The following is a 24926-nucleotide window of genomic DNA, read 5'->3' as shown; positions in this document are numbered from 1 at the left end:
AAGAGTAACTTGTTTTACATTAAAGGAGATAGATTTTTTATTTTTTTTTTCCTTCTAAATTATTACTGAACATCTGTGATATTCCATGTCTAAACCCCAAAATATTTAAAGCTATTTTTTTTAAATCAATGAGTGTGAATTTTCCTTTGCTGAATGTCTACCATACATTTATTTTGATTCATTTGTATAGATTGATTGCAAGACATTTGTTTATTTCATTCTAGGAAACTTGAAAAAGAATCTTATTATTTTTCAAGTTGAACCAAAACCCATCAAGGAATGTGATTTTTCTCATTGCTGTCGTGTCCCAGAGACATGAGATTTTGCAGTGTCATTTTTGTACCAAGTTTATGCCTTTTTGCTATCCAAGTTAAATTAATGCCCAATATTTTTGGTTTGCCAGATAATTGGTTTTGTGTTGTTATTAAAGATTTCCTCCCTGCATCTTGCTCAGTCCTTCTGCAACTCCACACTGGTCACATTGCACACCACAAAATCATCCCAGTACCTCAGCAGGCTCCACCTGGGATTGTAAGGCTTTTTTTCCTGGTGATTGCTCCAAGGAATGGTTTCTGAATTGGGAAGTAAAGGGAAATGAAACATCAGGAAATGAAAATACTGACATGCAGAAGTTTTGAGTCAATAGCACTTTATTTCCCCTCCAAACATCATCTTCCTCTGATCTATTTCATTCAGTCTTCAAAGAAAGGATAGACATTTAGTTATTATACCAGGTTATTGTAAAATTAGTCTTATTATCAATATTACAGTTTAATTAGTGGTTTGTACCAATTTATTTTGCCTATGAACTATTATTTTTTATTTAGAAAAACATTGTTTTGTTATTATTTTTTAAAATCTTTTTTACAGAGCATTAAGGATAGCCTGGGGAGACTGCAGGGTCATGTAGAAATTATTAACAACAAGAAGACACCGGCTTTGCAAAATGTTACACCAAAGGAAGCAGCAAATATACAAGAAAAGCTGACTCAGCTTAATTTGGAATGGGAGAAAGTTAACAAGATGTACAGGGACCGACAGGCGTAAGTAACTTTTAAAACTTGCTCTTTCTGATAGCTTTCTTTAATATTTGGCCTGTTGTTGACTGTATTTTTTTACTTCTTTTTTGTCACAAACAATACTTTCTTCTAATTGAGCATAGAACATTTATATAGAATTGTAATTTAATTTGTGGGCATTTTGGTAAAACTGAAAATAAGAAATTATTTTGACCATCTATCACTTACATGGAATCATTAGAATAGTAATGGTATATAAATTGCTAGGATTTATGAGATATAACTTTTTTCCAGCATGAGTATTTAAGAGTTAACAAATAACTTTGGCTTAGATTAAAAAGTCATAGTTTCAAGCATTTATTGAATTACCACAGAAAAGTCCTTGACAATTCTTCTGAGAATGAACGACATTATTCTGGTAATGAAAAACATTATATATGTATGTATCTATTTATCACTAGTTCCATTCACTGAAACTTCCCATTTGAAAGAATTTTACAAAATTGGCTCTTCAGGCAATGCTGAAAACTTGACAGTAAAAATTTTATTTGATGTGCCACCTCAAAAGACAATAGATTGATATTTGATAGAATATCACTTTTTGCACTGCACGTATGTTTTGAAGTATCACTTAACTAAGATGTTGTTAAAGCCTTTGTCATTATTATACAAAAACAAATTAGCTTAATGTGCAAATAATTATTGCATTAATGATAGAATGTGATGCAATTCTAAGCACATAAGCAGCTATTGGAAGAAAAAAAAATTCATGTGGGTTTAGACTGCACTGACTTAGTTCTAAAATCAAATCCTTGGTAACTTTAATGTTTTCTTTGTTTAGAAATATTGGTAAACAGCTGTCACTTTGCAGATTCCTAGAGACATTATTTCCACTGTCAGCCAGTCCTAGCTTTGATTTTAAATTGCTGGAGTGAGAAGAAAGTAAAGCTTAAAAAATAATAATCAGAGAGATTAATAGTAAAAAAATCTAAGTCAGTAATCTTCATGTCATCTTTGCTTTGTCTCAACATTTAGAGTGTAAGAAACTGAGGCATTTATAATCTGGTAAAGTTTACAAATTCGTCTTCTATGACTGTTGTTATTTTGGTTCTGCTTTTTTCAAGTAGCAAGTCCTGTTCTGGTGTGGCAAGAAAAATCCTTGTAAGTCGTGATGCCATGTACAAAAATGAAGGATAAGTTAGAAAACAGTTGAAGAAAATCTGTTCCCACAGATAATAAGACAAGGAGATATTTGGTGTTGAGCTTCTCCCAGAGACTGGCTTTGCCCAAAGTCTTACTGGTTTAGTACAGCAAGCTCTGAGAAACTTTTGGAATCTCCTTTCCCTAGAGACTGTTTTTTCCCAGCCTGTTACTTTTTTAGTAGACCAGTCTCTGAGAAACCTTTGGAATCTCCTCATATGCATTTTCTGCTGCTGGTGCATAGCGAGGGCAGAAATTTACTGTGAGTTGAAAGCTTGGACTATCATCACTGACACTCAATTATTCATTATTTAGACTATAGTGGTATTTAGCCAGCAGCACAAGTCTTGTGAGGTGAAATGAATTGGTGTTTGTCAAGAGAACAGTAAAGTATGATTACTCTCCAGCTGGCATTTCCCTGGGGGACTTAGCCTCTTTCAGTATGATAGACAGCAGATCAAGGTGATGATAAGCTTGACTGCTGTCTGATAAACACACCTTTTTTTTTTTTTTTCTTTTAAATCTTTTGGGTTTGGTGTCAGCCTTATTGGGTAGCTGTTTAAGAGGTTTTGCTTGAACTCTAGATGGTCCCTATAGCTCCTGCTGTTCTGTGAGCTTCATCTGACCTGCACCCAAATCCAAGGGATGAGTGAAGAAAGACAATGTGGCCTTTAGCATTTTACTTCTGGCAGTTTGTGCCTGTAAAGGGTGAAAGTATCAGTGTAACTCTGCCCTTGGGACATGGATGAAGCTGCGTTTAGGAGATGTGCTATTGATGATGATGATACAGGACAGTTTTGGAATTATTATTGGAGCTGTCTTGCTTTCAAGGGAGTGTGTCTAAGTGAACAGGAGTATTTCATGTTTGAAAGGTACCAGGAACAAATATACTGGAACAAATATTCTGGAAGTATGTTTATTTCTGAATATTTGTTTTATGAAATCAAAGACTTGTAATAGGATTGAAATTACTATTTTATTAAATGAAAAATCAATACGACAGATGGAAGAATAAAGCAACTTTCCTTACCACTGTAGTTACTAGCAAAGAGCTTACTCTAAATCTCATAGACGCCATTGGAAACCTTCATGTTGCATTCTTTTGTGTGAAATTGATTTCCTAGAAGTCCTGATTCATATCTAGATACTTTGTAATTAACTCTAGAGTGAGTTCCTTTTAATTAGAAATCAAAATAGATTTTCAGTTTGTTTTGTAGCAGAGCCTGTGCCAGTTCGACAGAAATACATTATGAATGGTAAGCACTCAAACAGCTTCACAAGTGCAGTTCTTCTACAGTATTTCAAAACCTTATTTCACACTGTTAGTTTTGCATGTTTCCTGTATTTAAATAAGAGTTCATATTGTACTCACTGTTATATAACAGACAAAATTTCATTGGAAAAAACACCCCAAAATGCTGTGGTCATCCTGGAGTACTCTTCCAGTGGGTTTAGAAACCTAGGAAAAAGGTAGACTTTTACTTTTTCACAAATACAGTGAAATACTAATCTTTACTTACTAATTTTTTTAAGTCAAGGCTGTATCTAAGCATGCTTCTTTGTTCCAATTAATTTCAGAACACAGTATCTTGTTGTGTTTCCAACATAGAAATGGAACTGACACTATCTAAGACCAAGTGGAATTTGTTTCCTTAGTTTCAGCTTTATGAGTGTAAAGAAACAGTGGCAGTGGCATGATTTGTCTTTTGTGAGCTAAAGAGCAATTTATGATTCAAATTATAACTTCAGCCTTTGCTTGATACTAAATTTTTATGTTATCTTTTCCAACAGTTGTATTAAGATAATAGAATCTGAATTTTGAAAGGTAAATTTTCAGTGCCAGTAAGAATAGTCACTCAGATGTCACAGTTTTTTCTGTCCTTGCACCAGAATTTCACAAAAATCTTTCTTCTTTCCAGCAGTCTTAAATACTGGGGGGAATTTTTTGTATTAATCATGATTATTTAGGAAGTGACTCTAACACCAGATCCCTATATCCCTGTAGAGCTTAAATGATAACATATAATTTTTGGAAAAAGAGCCACAATAGAAGATAGACTTTTCAATTACCGTCTTATATAAATTTTTAATCTTATCAACATGCCACTTGTGAAGGATCTTGCTTGTCTTTTCAGGATATTGTCTTCTTGGGATATTTATGCCTAAGTCTTGCTTTTGTAAACAAGTGCTCCCTAAAATTAAGGGAGTACTGAAGCTGCCAGAAGTCATTGAATCAATGAAGTGCAACAAAGTTTTCCAGAATACATGTTAATTTAAAATATTTTTTTAGGAACTGTAGATGAGAATGTAAAAAAAAACCCAAAGCAAAAAACCAAAAACACAAACAAACCACCTCAAATGAATATAATTCAAAATTAAAATACTAAAATTAACAGACATTGTAGATCTTGAACATTTTTGAATCTGTTTCTTGATGACGAATTAAGATTCTTCCAAACTTCTCATATTAATGAAAGGCAACTAATTTTTGCCCTTTTCATGTCTTATTTAAGAGTTATCTTCCAGGACCTACATTACAGACTATATTAATGCACATCTAATTAGTCTCAAATCCACTAAAAATTAAATGTTGTGAGAGAATTTGGGGAAGTTGATATGAGATATCTTTAGAAAGTGCTTTGTGATAATTCTGAAAAGTAGAAAAAAGTGAAATGCAAATCTTATGTCATAAAAGATAGCAAATCCATAATAATGATAACAAAAATACATTGTCAGCTCTAAAAAATTCACAGACAACTATAAATTCTTATAGTAACAAGAGTAAAACACAAAGAAATAGTTAATAAGTTTATAGTAAGAATTAGTTTCATTTTTGGACAACAGTACAACTGTCAGCTTCTTCTAAATGACCTTAAATTAGCTGTTGATTAGCTTGGTAAGGCCAAAGTAAAAATGTTTATTATAAATAAAGAATTGATTCATTGTCAGAGAAATAAAATGTTGTAGTAATATTTCTAAGACCACATAGTCGGAGATGTCATAAACCCTCACTTATAAATATTCTTTTGAGTTCAGAACTAATCTGATCCATGGATCAAGGTATTAGAAAAAAGAAATGAGATGCATTAATTTTTCAAATGTAAGTGGCGTGCCTATGTTCTGAATTACTGCAGATCCAGCAAGTCTTGAGGACATGCCTGTCTATGGTATCTGAATCAGATTGAGTTCCTGTGCTTTTCTTGCCTAGTAGAAATTACAGAGATGTAACATTAAGAGATTTGCATTCAGCCCAAGCGATGTGTTATGAGTATAGTTATCTTTTCATAGAATGAGATTTTTCTTGGAGTAGTATCTATAGGTAACTGACAAGTGCAAACCCAGATATTAGAATACTGAGGAAATTATTTTATTGAACATAGATTTCCAGAAACATTTAGATACCTCAAGCCTTCTTTCACGGTCTCAGCCTCTTGCTTCAGAGGGGCCCAACTCTCCCATTCATCCCATGCCAATCTTGTATAGATTTCTCATTAACATTCCACTATGAAACCATGCTTAGGTCTGAATCCCCTTGTGACTGTTCATTATACAGCTATTTAGCCTTGCAAGGAAAGATGAAAGGGGCACATTTAGAACTTTTAAGAAAATGTTTTTTTCAGCCTTGAGAGCCATATCTATCTCAAGGAACATCAAAATAGAATTATTTTAGGTGGTTTTTTTAATTTTAATTAGACATACTAGGGAGCTGTTTAGGCTATTTATATTTTTCTTCACGGAGTTTCTCAGTTGTGGATTTCCAGTTTCCAGCTGTGGCACTAGCAATGCTCTGTAAATGTGAGTTCATTGAAGATATGAGTCATATGAGCTACCTTTAGCCATCCAAGTTTTAGTTATCTATTTTACAGTACTTGCCTATGTTCTTTCTTCATTAAACACTGCCAGGCAATCATTTCACAGGTAACTTGCATTATATGTACTGGGTCTTCTGACTCTTCTGGGAGACCAGACAAGACTAGAGACATTACTTTTGGATAGATAAAATTAGGGGTGATTAATCTTAAGCTAGAAAATATAACAAAACAATGCAGTTTAATTTATATCTAAACGTGTTGCTATATATCTCTTTCACTAAGCCCAGTCAGCATTTCTTTGTACTTGCTTTAACTCTGACAAAGTGAATACCAAAAATGAATGTTTGCTGGCTTTGTTTCAGTACAGGGAGAAAAGCAACTAGTGGAAGGCATAGGTATTTTAAGAGAAAGTGAGAAATAGTGACAGTTCTCTTCCAAAAAAATATCTGCTCACATATTTCTGTTGAGGCTGTAAATCTTGTTATTAGAATTGCCCTTGGCTCAGGATTCAAGGTGAAAGTGAAAACCAGAACAGATTAGTTCATCCCCAATGAGAGAATAAAATTATTTTCTTTCTAATGTTAATCTCAGAATAGCTGCCATGCTTTAGTTACATGCAGGGTAGGGTTTTTTTCCCCCTTGCTTTCTTTCACAGTGACTCAAATAGTTCACTTAGATTTTGAAAAGGGCAGCTTATAATGCTTGACTCTTACAGCCAGCATTAGTTGTTAATTTACTTCCATACCCTGCTTACTCTACAAAAATGATCTCCATTGCAGTTGCTTTATAATCAAATTCTTGCTACAAATTTGCCACTTAATTTGCCTCCATAATATTGCACCATCAAGTTAATGTATTGGTAAGTTTCATTGGTTGCTTAATTGCTTGCAAATAAGTATAAAATAATGCATAACAAGCAGGTGTAATATAATATATAAGTGTTTTATTATGGACAATCTAGATAGAGCTTTCTGTTAATTTTTATAATGCAAAGAAACACATATATAGAAATATTATTGTGGTCTAGTTTATAACAAAAAACATTAAACTTATAGCAAAACTGGAAAATATTTTTTTTACCTTATATATGGCCATTAAAATGTCTCTTTTCTTGAGGCACTATATATAGGATCATCTTCTAAATGGAACAGCTATAAGTAAAATCTAAAGTTGTTTGTAAAACTTAAATCACAAATTTGAGGCAGGATAAGAAATAACAGTGTAGCTTTTGGGAAAAGGCCTATGTTTATTAAATCACTGTCATAGTGTAATTAAAGAGTTTAAAAGGGAAAATTCTTGGTACGGGAATTGAAGGTGACTATAATGTAAAATGAGGTGAAAATAAATTCAGAATTTCTTTTAATAACTAGGGGAGATAATCTTGCATGTTTGTGCTGTGAAAGTGTTTCAGCTGAAAAAGAATCTTGTATGTTTTAAAATCACCAACCCTCAAGCGTGACAATTAGCATAACTTAGCATAACTTTCCTGTAAAATGCTCAGTGACAAAACTGCACCACATTCATACAGGAATTATTGTAGAGCCTCTTTCTGCTGTACAAACAAAGATTTTCACTGAAATGTCTGGGAAATGTTATGGCTTAGTCACGAATATGTGGGCTGTAGAACTATGGGAATGCAAATATGTATGAAGAGAAATGCAGGCAGAAGCAAATAGACTCTGAACCATCTGGATATGAACTGTCTTGGGCCTTCATGTCAGATACACAAAAAAATGGCATCGTGGTCAGTGGTCATAAGCTGTGAGACACAGCTGGAATGAAGGGTCTACTTGCTTTAGGGGCAATGCTATATGGTAGTGCATTCACAGATAGTCCTGATTTATAGCCAGCCATCTCAAAGCACAGGCAGAGCTCATTCATGCTTAGCTGCATCCATCCATGTAGATATAGCCTAAGAGAACTGCAGGATATCCTCAGGTCCCAAGCTTTATTTCCAGTGACTTCTATTACCTGCTGTAAGTGTTGACAAATAAGGTGTACTTTCACTGTTGGTATTGAATCATTGCATTGTGCTGTGCCAGAATTTTTTAGCTGGATGAATATTTAGCTGGGTCAGCTGTGCACTGGATGAAGGATGAGGTTGCAGGAGCTGCCATTAGGTCCAACGTATATTGGATGTTCTAAGGGGAGCTCCTTTGCAGAATTCCCTTGAAGCTTTTTAAGGAATCACTGCTCTCTAGTTGCCATGGTGCAGTGTACACTTCCCTGTAAATACCTCCTAGGAAAGCATTTTTGACAGTAGAGGGAGCCGAGTCTTTTTAACATCTGTAGCTGAAGTCAGAAGTTACAGTTTTCTGTTTTATACAGTTTTCATCACTGTTGTTTCTCAGCTCTCAGTACACGTTGTTGCTGTCATCTAATAAATATAATTTGCTCTTTCTTCCTCCAAGGCAATTTGAAAATAACTTTTTTTCTTTTATTAAATGTGTTACATATTTACAAATATGTAACACATTCTTCTTCTACAAAGAAGACACACATTATGTTTGGAGTAGAAAGCAGCAAGTTTTGTGTTAGTTATAGACCTTGATACTAGTAGTTTTGAGATTATAAGGTTCAGCCTTCTGTCCTGGCGACCTTCAGTAATTCATTGGGGGTTGTCAGCTTTCAAATTTTCTTTTTTTTATGGACAAGTCAGTGTTTGAGGTGATTTTGGTGAAAGCTGTAGTCAATATCTCTGGTGTGATCCAAAATGTTATGGCAATAGAACTCACAAAAAACTGTTTACTTGGTCTAATTCTTATAGCACTAGGTAGACTGCACATTAATAGACTATTTTCTGCTCCCAAAAATTTTGACCCTTAAGATAAATTTAGCCCTTAATTTTTTTTTTTTTTTTTTTTTTTTTTGTCTATGGAACTATTAATATTATTTAACATAGAAAAAAATCCTTCTTAAATTGAAGCAGAGTATTACAGGGATGTTTTGTAAAATTAAGCAAAACACCTGTTTTCTATTTGCTGTTATTTTGGGGGGACTGTGGCATCCCATCCTTAACAGGAAGGGACTACCCTAGATTTATAGATGCCATTTTCAAAAAGGAACAACAAAAGTCAAATGGGCCATAAACACTTAAAAATTATATTAGTAAATTATACACATGATGGAAATTGGTATGAGTGTATTATAGTATAAGTACATAGGTTTTTGACTAAGGGGTTGGGTTTTGACTAAGGGGTTGGGTGAAAGAGAAGAGGGAGAAAGAAATTTAAGAGAGGGAGAGAGAAATAGAAAGAAAGAAAAAGAGAGAAAGAGAAAAGAGAAAGAGAGAAAGAGAAAGAGAAAGAGAAAGAGAAAGAGAAAGAGAAAGAGAAAGAGAAAGAGAAAGAGAAAGAGAAAGAGAGAAAGGACTCCAGGGATCCAGCTGATGGGGCGAGCACCACCCAAGACTTTGTGTAGGCACCTTTTTAAAACTAAGTTTTCCCCACCCCAGAGCTAAGTTTCTTGCTTTCTATACAAATTAGTTATCATCATCAGTTTGTTCTAGACCTCTCTGAAAATAGGTCAGAGAATTTGCGGGGGACTTTAGGAGTCTTGATAGGGGAATAAAGACTACTGGGCTGTCCTTTGGCCAACAGTCATGCCCTCTCCTTGACCTCATTCTTGCCCTGACTGTGTTGTTCTTCACTCCAAGAGCCAGAACAAGGACAAATGTCCCAGGAAAGTGCTTCCCTACCTACCTCTGCCTGGCCCCTTCTTCAGCCACATGCTGTTCTTACTCACAGTGTGTTCTCACCAACAACCCTTGGTTGACTCCATGGCTGTCAGTGTTTGAGACATGCTTAACCCCTTGTCTTCTGGGCTTCTGCAGGGGACTATGCCACAGATGTAGTTCTTTCCAATGTGATAGTCTTTGTTTCTTCCTGGAATATATAGTTTCCTTCTGGATTAGGCTTTTATTATTTCATCTGATTGGTAATTATTTTAAGTGTCTAGTTGCTTTTCTAGTAAAAGAGAGATTAATTCCTAGTGTAAGGTTGAAAATGTTCTTTCAACAGTTACACTAAAATAAAATGAGTGACAATTATTTTGTTGCTCTCCTATATCATTAAGGCTGATATCACTCAGGAAAATTGAGTTTAGTAATAACTCCAGTAAGACCTTGAGGCAATTCTCTATCTATTAGGGCAACATAAGGATAACACTGTAAGGATTGTATAGCCTCAATTATAGTCAGATTATCTGATTTATTCTTTCTGTCCACAAGTCCTGTATGACAGCAAGAAAATTAAAAAGAGGTGGGTGTCAAGATTGAAAAACAATAAAGGAAAAAAAATCACACGTAATTCCCATAGAATAGAGTTTACCTATATTTTGCGTCTGTGCATGCATCAGCGGGATGGCTGAAATACAGTTGCCAATCAAAATGGAACTCAGGGACCCTCTACTTGGTTTTTTTTTTGAGTGTTAAAACAAGTACAATGTTCTTTCTTCTCTCCAGTAACCAATTTTTCAAAATCCTATAACAGCACAATTACCTCTGAGACTTCTCTCTCAGATTTGGCTGAAATTGGCTAAAAGGCTAGAAAATTTATTCTTGGAAATGAATGATGGACAACATAATCACTGAAGTTTCATTTCCTTACGTTTTATTTGCTTAGCCTGTTAGTCATAAAAAAATCACTAGAATCCCTTTTAGCAACTTATCTCTGGGTGATTACACCTTGCTCCTGTATTTTGCCTTTGTCCTGAGCTTCTGATCAAAGTGCTTTGTAAGATGTGTGGTGACTTAGAGACTTTTCATTTCCTTAGTTAGTGTCATAGAATCACAGAACAATTCCAGTTGGAAGGACTGTCAGGGACTCTGCCAGTCTAACATTCTGCACAAAACATGGTCAACACTGCTAGACCAGGTTACCTTAGCCAGGCAGGTCTTAAAAGACCTTCACCAACAGAGACTGACCAACCTCTTGGGAACCTGTTCCACATGACTGTCCTCATGGTGCAATATTTTTTTTTCCTTATATCTAGTCTAAACTGCTCATTTGCTTTTATACTTGTTGTCTTTCACCCTCACACTGTGCACCTCTCTAAAGAGCCTGACTGGAGCTCTTCAGTGACCTCCTCACAGAACAAGTGCCCCAGCCCCTTGATTTCATGGTGCTGTCCTGCTGAATCCTGTTTTTACCAGTGCAAAACTGTACTCAGCGTTCTGGATGTGGCCCAATGAGACCTGAGTGAGGAAGGGCAGTCTTCTCTCAGTCTGCTGGCTGTGCTGCTGCCAATGCAGCCCAGGATATACTTGGTTGTTTTGGCTAACATGCTGGCTCATGTCCTACTTGGTGCCCACAGGACCCCAGATCCTTTTTTGCAAATCCACTGCCCAGCCAATCAATTTCCAAACTATTCTTGCAAGGGGTTCTTCCTTCACAGGTGCTGGACTTTGCATTTCCTGAATAATTTAATGGGATTTCTGTTGGCTCAGCCCTATCTAGCTCCCTCCTAATGGCAGCTCTGTGACTATGCATGTTGACTTTTCCACCTCTGATTTAACTGTGATGGGTGATGGACTTTAGAACAACCTTGTTGGAGTTGCTGGTAGATGAAAAATTAGATATGACCAGGCAACAGGTACTTGCAGCCCAAAGGTCTGTAAAGCCTTTGCTGTCTAAGTTTCCTGGGGTGAAGCCCAGCAGGGGGAAAAGACTTTTAGAGTTTGGGTTCTGTGACATAATTCTTGACTTGCCCTTATCTACTTCTAGGACTTCACCTTCTTCAATCATGCCTGTAAGCACAAAGGGCAGGGGAATCCTGCTGGTCCTTCTCCTTTTTTCTAGGTTCATTATATTCTTCAGACTTCATGCAGTTTTATTCTTATAGAACTCTGATGTCATACTATGAAGAAAATGCATAATGCTTATTTGAATGGTAGGGGGTACTGCATCTGGTGGGAAATCCTGCAAAGAAATCAGAACCTTCTGATATAAGTATTCTCTAATCTGAAGTCTCATGCATTCATCAGTAAGATTTCCTGCAGTCTCTCTCTAGAATCTGCTTGATATAGACCTCTGGAATATGTTAATAATCAGAGCTATTGTTCTGTGGTCCTGCAGTGCCTGTCCATCTTATCTAAGAATGGACTTGGATTTCTTGAACTTTCAAAGATTTAAAAAATTTTGGAAAACCAAGCACATGCTTCTCAACAAACCAGAAACTGTGAATATCATTTCTATCTATGCAGGTTTTCAGAAATTTCTGCTAAGTCTCATACTTCATCATTTTACTCAGTGTTTCTTTCAAACGCTCAAACTCTTTATTATCAGTTCTAGTTAATAAAATAAAATTCTAAAAGTAATAATGTTTGATTTTCCTTTATCACTGTTAAACAAGGAGCTCCCTTCCACCATTTTTATTAGCTATTATTGTAAAGTGCTGTGTCTGGCTGCAGAACTGTTTTTCCTGGCCATAAATTTGCCTTCCAAGTTAAATCCTCTGTACATTTATCTTTGTGTGTGTAGTTTCATGAATGTATGAAAGTGCTTTTAGCTGTTCAATTCTAATTTTGCTCTCAGGTTGATAGACATTGCAGTTGTATTTGGAACCATTTGGAGAAAGGGTGAAGAAACTTAATCTTTATAAGGCTTTATGGTCCAGGTTTTATTGACCAATGCAGCACTTTATTCTGCAGAACTGGAAGTTTAGTGGATTTAGGTAAAAACACCTATTTGCATATTTCTTGGCTGCCATAAAGCTTAGCTTTCTGAGTGGTTTTGCCAAGTTAGTCTCAAGGTGTAGGGCTTTAGAGCACTCATCTTCCTGGGAAAAAGGAGGCCTTGGACTGGTGGCGTATCAGCACTTTATTCCTTTAGTTAAGGTCAGAACTTTTGACACTGATGTTTAATACCAACCTAAGGAGTTGGCTCGTGCTACTTCCTTGCCACAGGGGGGAGTTTTCTTTTTCCCTGTTCCCTGTTTTCTTCTGCAGTGATTATAACTACTTGAACTGAATGTTTTGCCCTGTGTTCTGATAATATTATTATGATTGGAATACTCACACATGCCCAGAAAGACATGCATGAGAGTTGTCAGATCCTATGAGTTCATCAGTATGTATCTGATGACAGTCTTACATCCTTTGAGAAAGAAATCATATGGACTGAGAAGTGATACGGTGATGTGAAATTGTATTTTGTACAAACAAAATGAGAGAATATACTGAAGAAAAAATAGGCTATCAATAGTTGTATATTTTGTCTGTTAGCATAGTTAAAGAAAACAAAATATAAGGAAAAATGTAGCTGAGAATTTTCTAAATATTTTTAAATAGACATAAAGTCAATAATTTGTAACATACATTCCCAGTAGTAGAAATTAATGCCTCTGTTTCCATTCTCAGAGAAAAGAAGAAAAAAAAAAAAAAACCCAATGTAATCTCAGTTTCAATAGCTGTTTAGAAGCAAGCACATTTTAAAGAATTCAGATTTTTGGGATTCATATATTTAGTATTTATTCAGTAGTTGTCTCAGATTTTATCCATCATCGCAGAATTGTATGCCAAAATCTAGATGCTTTTAATGTTTTCAATAAGATAAAATGTCACCTTGATTTTTAAAATGGATGTCTGAAAATGCTGACAAAAATAGTAAATCTCAACTTCCAGAATCATTGCTGTGTTCTAAAGCAGTAAAAAGTCCAAACTCCTTAACTCAGGAAAATTATTAGTTTAAGTGTGTAGTCTGAAAAAACTGTTTAAATATTAACCTTTTGTTTAAAAAGGATTTAAAATGTTTTGTTTAAATGTTTAATTTTTAATCTTTTGCAGAAAAATAACATGCTACAGTGTTTAATATAGACTATCTATATTATTATAGTATATAAAATGCAGTAATTGTGATTGCTTTCATGTAGAACTAAAAAATAATCAAATTAATTTGCAGGTTTTACTGCATAACAGAATTTTCTAGAAGTCATCAAGACATTCGTTGTATAGTTTGGTTTTCCAAAGCCAGACTCTGCCCTTTTATAAGGTTGTGCGTATTATGTCTTCTTTAATGGTAGACATTCTGCAATTAAAGCCTGAATTTGTGCTATAGTAGGGCCACTCAAGACACATTGCTTTTCCATGGTCCATGAGATTCTCTCCTGACTACTCTCTGACAAAACCTTGAGAAGTGTTTTCTGGCTGTGCACGAGACACTTCTACTCAGATGTCATATGGTTAATGATGACATGCAAAGAGATCATAAGCAGTAACAGAAGCTGTCTTGTGGATTAAATAGTTCCTAATTCCATATCTAGTCCTCTTAGCCTCTTAATTAGTTTCCTGAACAAATATGGCTAAATCAAATCAAAACATCCTAAAAAATATTATTGTCAGCTCATAAATAAGACAGGAAGAGCTGTGATATTCAGATGTTTTTTAAAGTTTAGATACAAATACTCTAATTTGCTGAGAAGTGAACCTTACATTCCATCCTAACACTCTACCCTCAAGTACCACCTCTATGAACATAAGGAGGGACTGAAGTGAGAAGCTGTGACAGATATTAGAAATAACTAAGTGTTTGGAAAATATTTGCACTTTCTTTTCTGTGATTTTTTTTTCCTGTTTTTTCCTGCTTTTCTTCCCTCCCTGCTCTACCCTGAGCACTGCACCCATGGGGCCAGGGCTGCCTGGTGGCTTTGATGTGCTCCCAGCACTGCGCAGGACTAGCTAACAGGAAAAGTGTTTTTTCCATCTTTGCAGCATATTTTTTCCTTCCTGTCAGGATACAAAATGCCCTCTGACTAGCTGTAAACCAAGATGAAACTTAAATCTGGGGAATCACTGAGTGATTTTCCACTGAGCTCTTTTCCACTCAGGCCCTCATGTAACACAAAAATGTGGCACAGACACCTACTGTTCCATGATGTTTTTTTCTCTGGACTTTTTAAGGCTCTTCCATAATTAGTGGCTTACTTCTGTTTTCCCCTCTGATTTCAGTGTAGAAATGGTGGGATTAGGAATCTACCACCAAGGCTTTTATGTAATGGAAAAAGTATTTCTGGTTTTCCTAAACAGATGAAAGACTAGCTAACATCTTACAATGAATATTAATTTTAAAAGCCACTATGCTAATAAAATCAAATCAATAATATAATCAAGCAAGAAAATGAAGTTAAAAACAATAAAGATCAAATACACCCCAGGTTCAAATATTTTAATTATGATTGCTTTAAGCTTTTTTTTTTTTTTTTCACTACACATAACTGTGTGCCTTGTCCATGTGTATAGCGTTTGACAACGTGGTAGATCAGTGAAAAATCAGAAGGCATAGAAATATTTAACAGAATAATGCTGCATTTTCATATTGTCAGGGTGATTAATGACAACCACTGTAGTTTGCCAGTAAAGGAGAAGGAGAAAATGTTTCTGCCTTTCTGAACTGATACTCTTTAGTAGACAATGTGGGAGACTGCAAGCCCAGAAATAAATTCCTCTAATAACCATGAGTGTCTTTGTCCCTGCAGGGCACTAAACAGACCAACAATTCTCTTCACTATCTTTAAATCCTCTGGCACAACAGCAATACCAGTTCAAGTGCATCTCTTTTCTCCCATTTTGATGCACAATCATTTGGTCAGTTCCCCAATACTTTCTGCATCCTATAAAGCACCATCATCTTCCATATTCTGTGGCAGGATAGAGCTTATTTCCAAGGTGTCTACATGGGAAGCAGATCACATGAAACATCACTGAGCTGTTCACAATTGTGTTTTGGCATCATTTCTCAATCAGTTCTGAAAAGGCAGTTACATTTATAAAGAGTACCTGTGCACTCTGTTCCATCGTAAAAATGTGAGGGCAATTATCCACATCAGACAAAGAGAAAGGGATCTGTTGTTTGATGGCATGTAGGTACAAGGCTTCTTAACCATCTGTCTCTGCCTCCTAATGCTGACTCTCTTATGGCACTGCAAGTCAGAAGCAGCTCCACTGCCTTCCATGGATTAGCACTACTATAGAAAAGGAAAAAGTTGAAAAGGAGCACTCAAACTCATGACTCTTGAAAGGGATAGAAATCATTTCACAGCAAAGTTTTCTTTCAGCTTGTGGTCCATGGAGCAATAGTGCACAAATATGCAATCATATATGAAAACATTTATAGAAAGAGACTTAGCAGTCAGCTTTGAGTCTCCAGGTCAATTCCCACCTGGATTTGCTGTTTTTATTAAACCTCTTTTTCAGACTTGTCATCTAGTGCTACAGTCAATAGTAACAGAAGTTACAGGTGCTTAGTTTTTGCAGTCAAGTCCATAACATTCAGTGCAGGGATGATGTAGCATCTTGCCTGGTGAAAGAAAATAGGACCTAATCACATTTGCCATATCCTTTTTCTTCACCAGCTCAGGTTATTTCAGTAAGTGTTGCTATTAACTCAATGATCATCCAAAGTATCCTCTAAAGTATGATTATTCCTCTAAAGCAGGGAAGATCGTGACATCATAAAAGAGTATGGAAGATCAGATAGCTACAGCAGCTGAACTGGGCAGTGCCACAGACCTGCTGGAAGCCAGGGCAGAGATCAAGGTGGTGCCGGATTGCCCGCTAGCTCCCGACAATGTGCTGAGAGTGGTTGCTCCCAGATGCCATGCAATCTGAGTAACAGCAGAGCAGGGCTTGCTCTCTACTTCTACAGGGGTGTACCTGTACACCAGGGAGTCTGTCCTGGGGCCAGTTTTGTTTCATATCTTTATTGATTACATGGATGAAGGTATTGAGTCTTTCATTAGTAAATTTGCAGACAACACTAAGCTGGGAGTGTGTGTCGATCTGTTGGAAGGTAGGAGGGCTCTGCAGAGAGAACTGGAATGGTTGGATGGATGAGCAAAGTCCAGTAGGATGAAGTTTAATAAGTCCAAGTGCTGAGTTCTGCATTTTGGTCACAATAAACCCCTGTAGTGTTATAGGCTGGGGATGGAGTGGCTGGACAGTGCCTAGGCAGAAAGGGACCTGGGGGTTCTGGTGACAGCAGCTGAACAGGAGCCAGCAGTGTGCCCAGGTGGCCAAGAAGGCAAATGACATCCTGGCCTGTGTCAGGAATAGTGTGTCCAGCAGGAGCAGGGAGGTAATTTTTCCCCTGTACTGGGCACTGGTGAGGCCACACCTCGAGTGCTGTGTCCAGCTCTGGCCCCTCAGTTCAGGGAGGACATTGAGACTCTTGAGCATATCCAGAGGAGGCAACGAGGCTGGTGAGGGGCTGGGAACACAAACCATGTGAGGAACAACTGAGGGAGCTGGGGTTGTTTAGCCTGGAGAAAAGGAGACTCAGAGGTGACCTTCTCACTCTCCGCAACCCCCTGAAGGTTGGCTGTGCTCAGGTGAGGTTGGTCTCTTTCTCCAGGCAGGAACTGACAGAACGAGAGGACACAGTCTCAGGCTGTGCCAAGGGAAATATAGGCTGGATATCATGAAAAAGTTTCTTACAGAAAGGTTAATAAAGTATTGGAATGGTCTGCCTGGGGAGGTGGTGGATTCACCATCTCTGGATGTGTTTAAGAAAAGACTGGATGTGGCACTTGGTGCCATGGTTTAGTTGAGGTTAGGATTGGGTTGGACTTGATGATCTCAGAGGTCTCTTCCAGCCTAATGATCCTGATTCTGATTTTGATTTTGATTCTATGGCACAGTGGTGTGCTGAAGCACTAATGGCAGAGACAAGGATGAGTGAGAGGTCTTTCCCATGGTTTCCAAGGAGGTTTATTCCCTCGACTGCTCCAGGGACAATCCAAGTGTGCAAGGACTTTTATACAGGGGAGGATCTAGGGGAGGGTACAAATTTTCAACCAATAGGGAAGGGACTGGGGAGGATCACAAGGTGGGGTTTACAATACCTGACCCAATGAGGATGCACAGGGGCGGGGAACAGTTCACACAAATCAATGAGGCTTCCATTAACAGGGGATTTCCGAGGGGATTTCCAAGGCAGGGGGCTGGTATAAGGTGGGACTGACAAATCAGCAGGAGGAGGGACAGGCAACATTCTGTATCAGGGGGCAGTTCTAGGGCTAGATGGACAACTTGGTGGGAGGATATGACTTGGAATTGAACCAACAATACAGGAGGGAATGAACAAACCATTACACATAAAACACACTGCAACAAGAGATAAACTCAAGGCAAGGACAAGAAGTGCAGACACCACTCTGGCCACTCTGACCAGAGAGGACATAACAAGGACATCACTGGTGCAAGAGAATGTAACAGAGAGTTGATGACTGAAAAGATTGTGTTCCAAAGAAACAGGGGCAAAGGGGTCCGAGTTGAAAACTTGGTGTGGAAGTTAGAGAACTATAAATACTGGCGATTAGTGTAATAAAGTCACTTGCACAGCATGGTCTGTGCCTTCAGTCACTGCAAATGGAAAGGTAGAATACGTAGCATTAGAGAGTACCTGCTGGAAATGTTGAAACAGTGATGTGGGACCTGCTTGCCATGATCTGAACATGGCAGAATATGTTAAGACAGAGCAGAAATAATAAATCAGCATTTGTTTGGGGATACCTCAGTGGACTGTCTTTGAGCTCTCTGTGTACTTAGAAGGAAAATAGGCAAGATAGAAGCTGAGAATGGAATTCTTGATTCAGCTTGTTCCTTGCGCATAACTGGGAGCTCTGGGAGTGTGCTGTGTGTAGCCTCTTCACTCTCCAGGATTCTGACAGAGACAGAGGAAGAGCACACTTTTTGTGAAGGCTATCACAGTTGAATTCTAAGCTGTGTAGGCTTCTACAGTCTTGAATATGATATGTCCATTAAATAGAGTAGGAGAAAGTCATAATGGAAAGAAAATTAAAAGGTCTGTGAACATCTTGTAGTTTTCCAGGACTTATCATTAGCTAAAATTTTTATACTTCCAACTTAAATTTCCAAGTAGATTTCTAACTTTAATTAAAGTGCATGGACTGATTATTCTCTGCCTTAACTCTGAATTATCTGTTCATGAAACAGTGAAATACAGACCAGAAGTTTAAAAAAATCCCACAGCTTTAACTCTTCAAAATTTTCCTCTCTCTTTTATTTGTAACTTAAAAACAATAATATTGTCTTTCTCAAGACAGCCAGACAGCTAAGCTCATTCTATTCCTCCATTTACTTTTTTTTTTTAATACTTTCATTTTTATCATCTGTGTAAATCCTGGGATGCAATCAGGGTTCCTCACCAGTTGGGCTAAATGATGGCAGGTTGCTTGCTTAGCACTTTCAAAAGATGCCAAGCTAAGATTCTTCAGATTCCTTACCTGATAACAGAGCAGGAATAGCAGTAAGTAATGAGGATTATTTTGTTATGCACTGCCTTGATCCTAGGCAAAGAGAAAAATTAGTAAATTATGCACTACCATCATGAATGCATAGTTATTTTGCATATTTGGTATTTCTAAAACTTCCCAGCAGTACTCTTTCTGCTCTGTCAGCAGTGTTTGTAAAGGAGACTTTCTGTACAAATTCAGCAAATCATCTAGTGAGCTAAACCTCACCTCTAGGTTAATGACTGCTCAACCTAGGCCTATGTTTGCTAAAGAAGAGAGGGATGAAGTGCAACTTCTCATTCTCCAAACAAGTAGATGGGAATGAGGATCTAGTGACCGTTTTCAGGCTCCTGAAATCAGCAGCCATGATATGGATCAGAGTGGCCTATCTCAGCTTACACTTGGCACTCAGGAGCTCTTCAACCCCTACAACAGAAATCTGTTGATCTCTTATTTCTTAATTGTGAAATTTTTAGTGCCATGATTTGAAAGTGACGTCCTTTTGGGTTTATGGACTTACAGCACTGGGATTGACTAACATTGTATACTCCTGTGGACTCATGCTCAGTGGAGTTTATGATGAGAGTAGTGGAATCATAGAATATTGAATCCAACTCCTGACCCTGTGCTAGACACACCAAGAATCTCAAGAGCATTGTTCAGATACTTCCTGAACTCTGTCAGTTTTGGTGCTGTGACCACTTTCCCTGGGGAGTCTGCTCCAGTGGTCAGCCACCCTCTGGGTGAAAAACCTTTTGCTGATATCCAGCCTAAACAACTTTCCCAAACCTTCATCTGCTACCCAGTTACATAACCTTTGGTCCAGCTGATTTCCTGGTGAATGGTGGAAGCTGTGGCCATCACCTACTGCAGATGGGTTATTTTTTATGTAAGAAGAGTATGTGCAGTGAATGTACACCCTGGAAGGGACCCAGCACCCAGCCAGGTCAGCCCTGACAGCGCTTAACTGGTTTAGTCTTGCACTCCATCTGCGCAAATCTTTTGCAGTTAGGATTGACATTAGTGCTGTTTCAGGAAATAAAGGTGGATAACTACCCCAGAGTGACACATAGATTCTGAGCAGGATGTCTGAATTTTAGTCCTGGGCTTTTACTGCATCACTGTTTTTTCCCCTTAGTAGTAGAAAGCACAAGAAATCTTGGCTACAGTGATGTGATAATCCTTGAATTTTAACATTTTCCCTAGTCAGCATTTTTGTATTTGAAGTATCTTTTGAAATGTAAATTATGCACTGAAGTCATCAGTGGATACCAGACAAAGAGCAAAAAATTGAAATAAAGCCTTTATATACATACATATACAGGCAAGTATATATTTATGTACATTGCACATACACAGTTAAATTTTCTATGTAGGTGGCTGTTGAATTAACTTGCTATTAGAAAAAAAAAGTATTTGAAGTTACATAGATGTTAAGAAGATTTTAATTCTGACAATAAAGAATCTAACAATTAGGATTAAATATAATTTTAAGGGATTCTTATTTTAATGCTCTTGATATTATAAGTAATACAAATGGTGTGTTGTGTGTGATTTCCACTAATGTGCAGCTCCTTCTGTCATCTGGTTTTCTACTGAGACATATTTATAGTAAGCGGAATAAATTAATTACAGAACCTTGTAATACAAGGATGTAATTCCATCTAGTGAAAACCCCTGAAGTGGAACCTGGAGATGTTTGCTATGTAAGGGAAGCAAAGCATAGGTAAGTAGACTTTCCTGGTGTGTCAAAGTTTTTCCCTAGGCGTAATGTCAAAAAATAAGAAAGATTGTTTTATTGTTCAACAGCTTGTTTTACTGGGCTTTTTTTGGCTAGCACAGAAAGACGTAGGATTCCATCTACCTTTCATCTCCTTCCCTTTCTTTTGTGTGCATATGTCTCCAAATGAGCAACATGCTTTCTTTCCACCCTAATTTTAAGCAAGCTAAATACCTGCTTGATTTTTTTAATAGGTTGAGCCCTAAATTTTGAATTTTAAACACATTTTTAAAAAATCTCAATGTACTTATTTGACCTTGCAATGTTAAAGGAACAATGGAGGTAAGATTTCTCTAAAAAATATAAGGAAGATCTTGGTGCAAGTGCAGTATTTTTATCTGTATTTACAGAGCACCATATGCTTAGTCAGCTATTTGTTTCTTCTACAGTTTAGTGCCACTTTCATAAAAATTTCAGTCCATTCTGTATTGCAGAAGCCCTGCTAGGATCAGTATGGTTCTTTGCTGCTGCTGGAATGTTCCTGTGACAGTCACCAGATTCACCTGAGACTGAACAAGACATAACCAGGGCCCAGAGAACTAAAAAAATAGCCTACCACAGCTTGATAGAAAACAACTGTTCTTCCCTAGTTAAACAACTTAGCATGTCCTTTCCCATGGCGATTTGGGAGAAATTAGTTGAATTAGAATGCTGTATTGATCCCCAGGAGCTGGCAGAGGACTGGGAACCTTTTTTAAACCACTCTAGGGGTTTTCTTTTCGGAGAAATCAGGCTGGCTGTCATCTTGTAAATGGAATTCTATAGCCCTCCCCCTTTCAGAAAGGGAAAGTTGCTTAAGCTTAAAGACATTTGCTGTCATTATTTTGTCCTCCAGGGACTATTGCTTTGTGTTTCGTAGTTATGAGAGGAAGGGGATGAAGTATCTGTGGAGAACCAATTGCAGAAGTATCCATTGCAGTTAGCTTGTTACTCTGGCAAGCAAGGAGGGATTTTCAAGACTTTCTTTAGTGATGGAGACAAAGCACTGGGTATCTCAAAAATCTTTTTGTGAAAATCCAAGTCAGTGCTTTTTCCAACTGATAGAAAAAGTTCGTACCCTGGAACTGCAGTTCTGCAAATCCAAAGCAAAATGTAATGATAATTTGAAATTACTGGTTGTTTGCTCAGGCAGTGTAAGAAACAAAAATGATTCTCTTGCAGCTGTGGTAGGTCACGGGCCATGACTGGGATTGGAGTGCCAGTTTTGTCTTCCTGGGAGACACTGCCATTTCTTTTTGGTTCGGGCCTGAACTGCCATTTCTCTTTAACTTAAGTATCTGCCAAGCAGATCTGAAGAGCTGGAGAAAAAATTTGTTGCTAGGCTGGAAATCCCTGGGATGTCAGCCAAAAATAAGGTGGGAAATATGATCAATAAGAGCAGGGAATTGAAGCCTCTTCAGTCCCTGTTGTAAATGTGCTCTTCATAGTTGTACCTTATTGCTCTTAAGAGCATCTCATTTTTTCCTGTGAAAACTGAATTGTTTATTGTGCTAAATATTAATAGTCATGGAAGACATACTTCCTTCTAACAAAGAGGATCAGTATTGAAAGACAAAAAATATATTAATCCAGCACAAACTTTGTCCTGCCCCTTCTTCTCATGTGTGTTCAGTCTTCCTCCAGATTCTTACCTACTTCAATTTTCTTTTTTGTAAATTTAGCAAAACAGTAAAAGTTGTCACAGTCCAAACTATAGTTAATTATTTTGTTTTGAGGAAAAGTGTAAGCCTGCTTGGAAGATTTATTTCCAAATTCCAAACTCCTTGACTTTGTGGGTCTGTCTTAAGTTCAACATAAGCCTGTGTTGCATAACAATTAAAATTCTCACTTTGAATCCTGGACAGTTTTCTTAGAAAGAGTTCTCAGGGTTTTTTATGACACAAAAAATTCTGTAGCTTCCAGAGGCTGCAGTTGCAGAAATAAATAGGCCAAATGTGCATAATTCAAACGGTTTTTTTGGACTTAATGTCTCATAGTGCCTGATTAATGTTTTTGTGTGACACAATGGGGTGATAAACACCCTGATACTCTTATTGCTGTAAACATGCCTATTATGTCATTATGTGTCAATTAACGTGACTATGTGTGCATGTTTAAAAGATGGGCAGCTCCATCATGCTGCCCAACTCTTTATGCTAATAAAGCACCCAAGGCTCTCTTCTGTGATAAAATACTGAAAAGATTTATAGCTGTGAATTTTCATACCAAAGTGTGTCTCTCTAAAACATTAAAAAATGACTTACAAAAAATCCACTTTGTGAAGTACGCAACATGAATATTCTGCAAAGCTTTGTGCATCACTTTGCTTTGGTTAGTTTATCTACAGAGAAGTAAAATATGCCTTGTCAAATAGCTAGATGACACTAGCAGTGGCAAAATATGGACATTTTAATCAAGTCTGTTTTAATATACCTGACAGTTCAATTAACAAATATTAACTAAAAATATCTCTAATGGGATACTTAATATCTAAAAGTTAATTGTAACTGCTTTAAAATCTCATCTTTTTCTCTTCATAATTTGTTATGCCTAAAATCTAACTATAGTTCTTTAGGATCATGATTGCCCATTGTTCTGCAAGGAAGTAAAAGTTATTGTACTCAAATCAGAGGAGAATGGAACATGTTAATTGTATTATTAAACAGAGCTCTAATATCTCAATATAAACTTTAAATGAATGAGCAAACAAACTTATAATATTGTTATGACTCATTTAAATACTGCTAATCTAAATACGCATATATTCTACTAATTACGTTTTTTACTGAGAGTGAATAAAGATTGTTAAACTGAACATGTCAGTTCTAAATTAGGCTTATTTTTAAATTCCATTTTGGAGCTTTTATTTTGTGAATAATTCTTACTGTCCAGTGGGACTGAAATATGGAGTATATGAAAGATCAGAGCCTCTTTTCTCTGATCAGCAGACTATGTCTGTTCAGCTTTTATTGATTCTCACTGCATTGCTGTATCCCCAAAGACAAGATTCCTGGTTACCTTCTATGTTCTAAAACAAAACAAAACAAAACAGGTGTTTGAGGTAAGAGATAACTGAAAACAGAAACTACATTAGACTTACCTGTTATAGTCTTAATCTGCATAACCTTAGAGCCTATTTAAATTAGATTCTGTTTTATACCTTCTGGTTACTGAGGAATAGGATGTGCAATGAAGACTCTCCACTGCCCAGAAAGATTCATGAAGGCCTTTGCAGTGGTAGCTGACCATGTAACATTGTGCAAAGTTGGCCTCTAGCATCATCTCAGCAACAATTTCTTTTGAATTTAGAGCTTGCTTGCGTAATTTGAACTACTTTCACATATATTTTATTCTTTGAGATCAGTGATGAACAGCCAGGATGATATATTTGGGATTCTTTACTAGACCCAGAAGCACAGAATATCCTGAGTTGAAAGGGACCCCCAAGGATCATTGAGTCCTACTCTTGGCCCTGCACAGGGCAGTTCTGGAGTCACACCCTGTGCCTGAGAGTTGTGCAAACACTCCTTGAGCTCTGTCAGGCTGGTGCTGTGACCACTGCCCTGAGGACCCTTTTCCAGTGCCCAACCACCCTGTGGGGAAAGAACCTAAACCTCTCCTGTACTGAACAGCCACAGTTTATGCTTCTGAGACTTACCTCCAGGACTTATAATTGTTTTTTGGAAGTTATTCCATCCAGTCATTAGAAACTTTCCTAACTGAGTTCGATCAAGTGGTAGAATATGACTTCTTCTCTACTGCATGTTAGAGTACAGATAATACCCTTCTGATACTAGCCTTTGTAGGCATCTGTACATTGTTTAAATTCTCTGTATCACAATAATATGCATTAGCCAAAATGTTTTTTGCTATTTATTCATGAAGTAA

General features: G+C 37.1%; 1 protein-coding gene across 9 annotated transcripts in view; it reads left to right on the top strand.

The window, feature by feature from the left end:
- The window catches only part of DMD (dystrophin), a 978823-nt gene that overhangs the window by 405950 nt on the left and 547947 nt on the right, over positions 1–24926 (top strand). For all 9 annotated transcript variants that reach the window (XM_066314017.1, XM_066314023.1, XM_066314021.1 and 6 more), the window contains one exon: positions 871–1043. In XM_066314017.1, the coding sequence (XP_066170114.1) occupies positions 871–1043 (173 nt within the window). The remainder of the gene's footprint in view (positions 1–870; positions 1044–24926) is intronic.

This window comes from Sylvia atricapilla, chromosome 2, assembly GCF_009819655.1.
Source record: "Sylvia atricapilla isolate bSylAtr1 chromosome 2, bSylAtr1.pri, whole genome shotgun sequence".
NCBI lineage: Eukaryota > Metazoa > Chordata > Aves > Passeriformes > Sylviidae > Sylvia > Sylvia atricapilla.
Note: the sequence above shows the minus strand (reverse complement) of the source record. Positions and strands in the feature narration are given on the sequence as shown.